The sequence below is a fragment of the Sceloporus undulatus genome, chromosome 4 (genome assembly GCF_019175285.1).
Source record: "Sceloporus undulatus isolate JIND9_A2432 ecotype Alabama chromosome 4, SceUnd_v1.1, whole genome shotgun sequence".
NCBI classification, from domain to species: Eukaryota; Metazoa; Chordata; class Lepidosauria; order Squamata; family Phrynosomatidae; genus Sceloporus; species Sceloporus undulatus.
In genome coordinates, this window is record NC_056525.1 from 96820617 (window position 1) to 96826616 (window position 6000).

The 6000-nt window shown below is 46.4% G+C and overlaps 2 protein-coding genes across 9 annotated transcripts in view; one reads left to right on the forward strand and one right to left on the reverse strand.

The window, feature by feature from the left end:
- The window catches only part of FUBP1 (far upstream element binding protein 1), a 36430-nt gene extending 33109 nt beyond the window's left edge, over positions 1-3321 (reverse strand). For 3 of the 8 annotated variants that reach the window (XR_006103778.1, XR_006103777.1, XM_042465980.1), the window contains exon 1: positions 3085-3319. Coding sequence is in view for 6 of the 8 variants with exons in the window: in XM_042465980.1 (XP_042321914.1) it covers positions 3085-3222 (138 nt within the window). In the remaining 2 variants the exon portion in view is untranslated. Of the gene's footprint in view, positions 1-3084 lie in introns of all 8 variants that reach the window. The other 5 variants (XM_042465979.1, XM_042465975.1, XM_042465974.1 and 2 more) reach the window with 2 other exon arrangements.
- A 539-nt stretch (positions 3322-3860) lies between these two features.
- DNAJB4 (DnaJ heat shock protein family (Hsp40) member B4) overlaps positions 3861-6000 on the forward strand; it is a 26323-nt gene continuing 24183 nt past the window's right edge. Inside the window, exon 1 of the mRNA XM_042464225.1 lies at positions 3861-4093. The gene's annotated coding sequence lies outside the window, so the exon portion shown is untranslated. The remainder of the gene's footprint in view (positions 4094-6000) is intronic.

The window sequence follows — 6000 nt, forward strand, 5'->3', positions numbered from 1 at the left end:
GGAGGCACTTGGATGCTTCAGATCACATTAATTCTTTTGCCGCTTTTTGAACAAGACAACCAGTCCTACAAAACTACTAGATTCAGTACTATTCTCACATCAATCTCATCTATAAGGACTAGGAGGATTATGTTGACTTTTTTGCAAGGCTTTCAAGTGGCATGATGAATTTATCTGTGAAAAAGAATTATTGCTGAAGGAAAATGGCTATCAAAGTGGCTTACAAATTGTTAATTAGACATTTAACCTTTTAATTAATTAATTAGACTTTAACCTTTAATACACATTAGTAAAAGATGTGAAACATGTGTGACTCTTACATCACATACATGTTGTAAATATCCATGGATTTATTGTCTTATACAGTACATTTAAGCATTCATGGCTTGGAAATATTTTTAAATGATATAAATGGCAGAAAGCAAGCCTTGATTCTGCTAGTGTATATAAAGGACACCATTTTACTATGCTATTGAGCATCCATGCATTTTGGTATCCATGCAAGTTCTGGGACCAAACCCCGGGGGATACCAAGGGCCCACCCACCATATTCTACTGTAAGACTTCAGGAGAGGTTGCCCACCAGGTCTAAAAAGGTTACTGTAAACAGGAAACAAAATACATGGAGGTGGAGTTTTATTTTTAAAGACGGCAAAGAAGTGAGGGGAAAAGTCACTTGTTTTAACAGCAATTTCTCTCAGAGCCACCCACAGAAATGAAGTGATTTTCCTGTTTAGAAACTGCTGTCTGTTCGGCAGGATTTCCAGTGCCTTTCTGCCAAAATTCATGGGAAAGTATAATTTACTACTCACACTGTGTGATTCACTAATTGTTAAGCCTACATCCGCACTGCAGAAACAATGCAGTCTGAGACCACTTTAACAGCCGCAGCACCATGCCATGGTATTCTGGGATTTGTAGTCTTGTGAGACATTTAGCCTTCTTTGTCGGAGAGCTCTGGTGCCATCACAAACAACATATCCAAGGAGTCTATAAAATGGGGCCATGGTAGTTAAAGAGGAGTCAAAATGGATTATCGTATCTAGATCCAGCGAAGTAATAGTGCCACTTTATTCTGCTCTGGTCAGGCCCCACCTGGAATATTGTGTCCAGTTCTGGGCGCCACAATTCAAAAAGGACATTGAGAAACTGGAGCGTGTCCAAAGAAGGGCGACTAAAATGGTTAAAGGTCTGGAAACCTTGCCCTATGAGGAACGACTCAGGGAGCTGGGGATGTTTAGCCTGGAGAAGAGAAGGTTAAGAGGTGATATGATAGCTCTATTTAAATACTTGAAGGGATGTCATATTGAGGAGGGAGCGAGCTTGTTTTCTGCTGCTCCAGAGACTAGGACCCGGAGCAATGGATGCAAGCTGCAGGAAAAGAGATTCCACCTCAACATTAGGAGGAATTTCCTGACAGTAAGGGCTGTTCGACAGTGGAACACACTTCCTCGGAGTGTAGTGGAGTCTCCCTCCTTGGAGGTCTTCAAACAGAGGCTGGATGGCCATCTGTCGGGGATGCTTTGATCTGGATTTCCTGCATGGCAGGGGGTTGGACTGGATGGCCCTTGTGGTCTCTTCCAACTCTATGATTCTATTTCTGCAGTGTGGATGGAGCCAAAGTGAAAAGCAGAGCGGATACAGGAAAAACCATCAACTGCAAAGAGTTTCCTTCTGGTAGAATACGTTCCTCGTAAAAGAGCACATAGGAGGGGAAGAGAGAGGAAATTAAGGAGGCCATTCATTTCAAGTAAAAGAAAGTCATTTTGAGCTTGGAAAAACTGAAGTTAATGAAGGCACATGACCAGAAACATGGCCATCGACTGTGAGAGAGTTGGTTTGATTCCTCCTCCATCCAGTGTCCTGAAAGCGGCAATGATACAGATCTAGTCTCATATACAGACACATGCATAAACATATAAGACATCTAAAGGGCCCTTTCAGTTCCCTCTTCCCAAAATGTAAGTGAAAACAAAGCCATTTATTCACTTACACAGTGGGCCCTTAGTAGCTGGGGTTTGGCTCTAGGACCCTCAGTGGATATTGAAGTCTCATTAAAGACAATGGCATAATGAAACGGTGCCCCTTATGTACAGTAAAATGGCAAAAGCAAGGTTTGATTTCTGGACTGTGTATCCATATATATATATATATATATGTATTTTCCAAGCCATGGACGCTTGAATCTGTAGATACAAAGGGCCAACGGTATTGTGCTTTTAATGTTATTTTTAAATGTTGTTCTGTGGAGAAAGCCTTTGTTGTCTTAATAAGCAAAGATTTTGTGCGTTCCCTAATAGCTGAACCATTAATGAATTAGGTGTGTTCCTAGACGTTACTTTTTAAAAGGGGGCTTGGTACCAGAGGCAGAAATAAGGTGGAAAGAAGAGCCGTTAAGTGTGTTCACAGCATTTTCTGACTTTCAAAGCTAAGAAGATGCCCATGAGAAACGGAGCAACTGGGTCAGGTGAGGAAAATAGTGACAATGGAGTGGCAAAGGGCTCTTGAGGACTGAGAAGAACCAGAAATGGCGGGACTGTCGGTGGGTAAAGAAGCCCTTTGAAAGGCACAAAGAAAGGTGGGAGGAGAGAAATATGAGAAAAATAAGAAAGGACCTGCTGCGGGGCTAAGAAGTAAATAAATAAATAAGTAAATAAATATTATTATTATTATGTGAACTAATTTTAACCCGTTCTTTATAACGTGGCTGCCTTTGTTTTAAGGCTATAGGGGATTGTGTTGTGTTGGTTACGTGTTTCATTGATGCATCTGTGCTACTCCAACACAACATACTTATAATATATATATATGTATATTTGACATATACAAAATGTATTATTATTATTATTATTATAGCTTCATTATGCTAAACAAGTGAATAAAGGTTCTCCTGTGAGCAAGGGAGGCTGAGGGAAGTCCCGGGCTCTTCTGCCCCCCTCGGCCCCCGTCCTCCTCCTCCTCCTCCTCCTCCTCGTTGAGACTGAAGGCGAGGGTCCGAAAAGGCCGGAGCAGGCCCCCCTGGGCGTCCCAGACGGAGGCTCCATCGCCGCTAGGCCCGAGGCCCTGCCCTGAGGCTCTACCCACCTGCCTGGCCCGTTGCAGCGCGTCCTTAAAAGCGTCATTGACCGCCCCTCCGCCTCCTCCGCCGCCGCCGCCTCCTCCTCCTCCGCCTCCGCCGGGGGGACCCGAGGAAGGAGGGGGCACCGTAGAGTAGTCCGACATGGCCGCCTCGCCGCTCTGCCTACCGCGCGCTCTGCCTGCCAAGAAAGAAAGAAAATGGCGGCGGAGGGCGGGAGCCTTTCACATTCCTGCGTCGCATCGTGTTCCGAAGGGGAGGGGGGAAAGCCGGACAAAACCTCGCGAGATTTTCAGGCTGGTGGCGGCGGTTCAGAAACGGAGCGGGAGGGGGAATTTCAGTTCTCGCGAGATGTGGGCGGAAGCCTTCTTTCATATTCCGGCGTCGCATCGTGTGCCGAAGAGGGGGAGGGAGGGAGGAAGAGGGAGCCGGACAAAACCTCGCGAGATTTCCATGTTTCAGAAACGGAGGGTTTTTTTCAATTCTCGTGAGATGATGTATGGGGCATCTGCCAGCACGAGATTAGCAGGAGAGAGACTCCAAGGGCGGGGGCTGAAGGAAGGGAGAAGAAAGAAAGACTGGCGTGTGTGCGTTAGAGCGCGCGCCGCGCGTTGTTCTCACGAGACATGATGGGAATGATCTTTTTCTTTTTAAAAAAAAAATGGGGAAAGGTTGTCTCGCGAGAGTTGAAAAAGCCGGCCCACCTCCCCCACATACTTTCCCCAGTTGGCAGCGCGTGCGCCCTTAACGCGCCTTCTTCAGTAGACGACGGTCTTTTATTGGGAGAATGGGCCACCAGAAAGAGAGAGTGCATCGACTGAAGAAGGACGCATGCGCGGAGGGACTCCGCGTGTGCACAATCTCCGAGAGTGCGCGCGTGCGGCCTCCCCCGCGCATGCGCCCTTAATGCGCTTTGAGTTGTCTGTCTCTGTGGCGGTTTGTGGGAGTTTCCGTCATTGCGCGGAGGAGGAGGAGGAGGAGGAGGAGGAGGGAGGCTGTCCCTGCGGCATTTGGCGAGTGAGTCCCTTGGAGGGAGGGAGGCCTTTAAGGCAGTTAAGGCTGCATCCATTAATTCTTTGTCTTGGCTCTTTGCTATGGAATTCTGGGAGTTGGAGTTTGTTGTGGGGCGCAGAGCGGATAAAGCGGTACCAAACCGGGTTCTCTCCCCAGTGTGGATGCAGCCTATATATAACCTTCGTAAGGAGGGTGTTTGTTTGATCGTTTTCCTTCCCTGTGCCCAAACTGCCTCTTTCGGTGCTCCCTTTTACTTCGGTTAACATCTAGAGTTAGGAGCCGTTCCCAATCTGCTTCCATTTCTAAACAGGGAATGACAGCCTTTGCTGTCAGGATGTCAGTACTGTGCTATAGTGTCCCAACTCCTCAGCATAGTCAAACCCCAATTTCAACCTACCCGCCACAGTGGAAGGAGAGGGAAAAACCACACCCTGGGCTCATGGCATTGTATTAATAGAATGCAATTAAAAAGAAACAACAATTTACGTTAGCATGTCTTTTTGTGGGTCACAGTCCACTTCCTCAGATGCATGAGGCACATTATTGGGTCTTGGGGGGCATATATGCACAGTATGCTTTTCATGCGTGAGCGATTACAGTGAATGCAGAAACTCAGTGCATGACTAGGATTGTCAGGTTTCCCAAACAGCAATAAGGTCACATAATCTAGGCCAATATAAGGCCCACCTCAAGAGGAAGGCCTCTCGCAAAGAGTTCTGGGATCCTGCGAGATCTCAAATCTCATAGAAACCTCAAACGCTGGAAATCCTGAAATGGGAGACCAGCGCTTGCCATGAAGGGAGGGATTTTACTGTGGCGATGCGGCGCTTGGTCTACAAGGGAAAGAGCAGGTGTCAGCCAGCTCACAACAGTGCCAACATTGGGTGCGTAATTTGGAGGCAGTATCTTCTACCAATACTCAATACAGGGTTTTTTGGCATCCTTTGTTATCCTCAGATGGGACTATGGGTCAGAACAGACAGGCCAAAATAAAGCATACTTTGAAGGTATGCTGTTTAAATGACACGTGCATCTTAAGAGGCTGAAAGCTGCGCTCCAGTTCTTAGGAGTGGAGCGTGGCTTTGGTATGGCTTTTGGACCCTTAGGACGCACGCATCATTTGAACAGCATGCCTTCAAAGTGACCGGAAGCAGCTTTATTTTGGCCTGTCTGTTCAGGCCCAATGTTTTCTTTTCTGCAGTCATGTCATTTCTGACTTATGCCGGCCGAACCTATCACAAGGGTTTCTGGTGGAGAGTGTGTGGCTTGTCTCCCTGAAGGTCAGCCAGTGGGATTCCATGCTCAAGTTGGGAATTGAACTCCTGATCTCCAGCGTGGTAGTCCCAACGCACAGAGCATTACATCTCCGGGACATTATTAGTGGCTCTTAAATAAGGAACATCCTGGTGAAGAAGTGTCATTTGCAACCCTGTTAATACAGTAACGCCATTTTAATCTCCATTAAAGCAGCCACACAGTCATTTACTCTGCATACACAGTTGAAACTTCAGTGTTTAACTCCATGCACTTGAGAAAATGGATTGTAATCTGTGAGACCCCAGGTCACCACTCTTTGTGCAGGAACAGAGTAACATGGCTAGTTCTTTGAAAACTTTAACACAGTGTAGCTTACTTCCTAACAAATTGGGTTCCTGTTTTAGAAATCAAGAACACGCCAAGCCTTAATAATTCTTTGGTACGTTGCAAAATGTTACTGTACATCCTTGTTTGGTTAGGGCAAGGTCATTATCTGTAGGCACTGGTCTTGAGTTTTTAAATGCACCCCATTGCACTGTTTTTCAGATCAAGGCAATTTATAGGATTCCCACCCTCCAGTATGGAAAGAGTGTGTGAAATGTGGATGGATATGCAGGCTACAGTCAAGGCACTAGTCCCCACTGCCTATAACA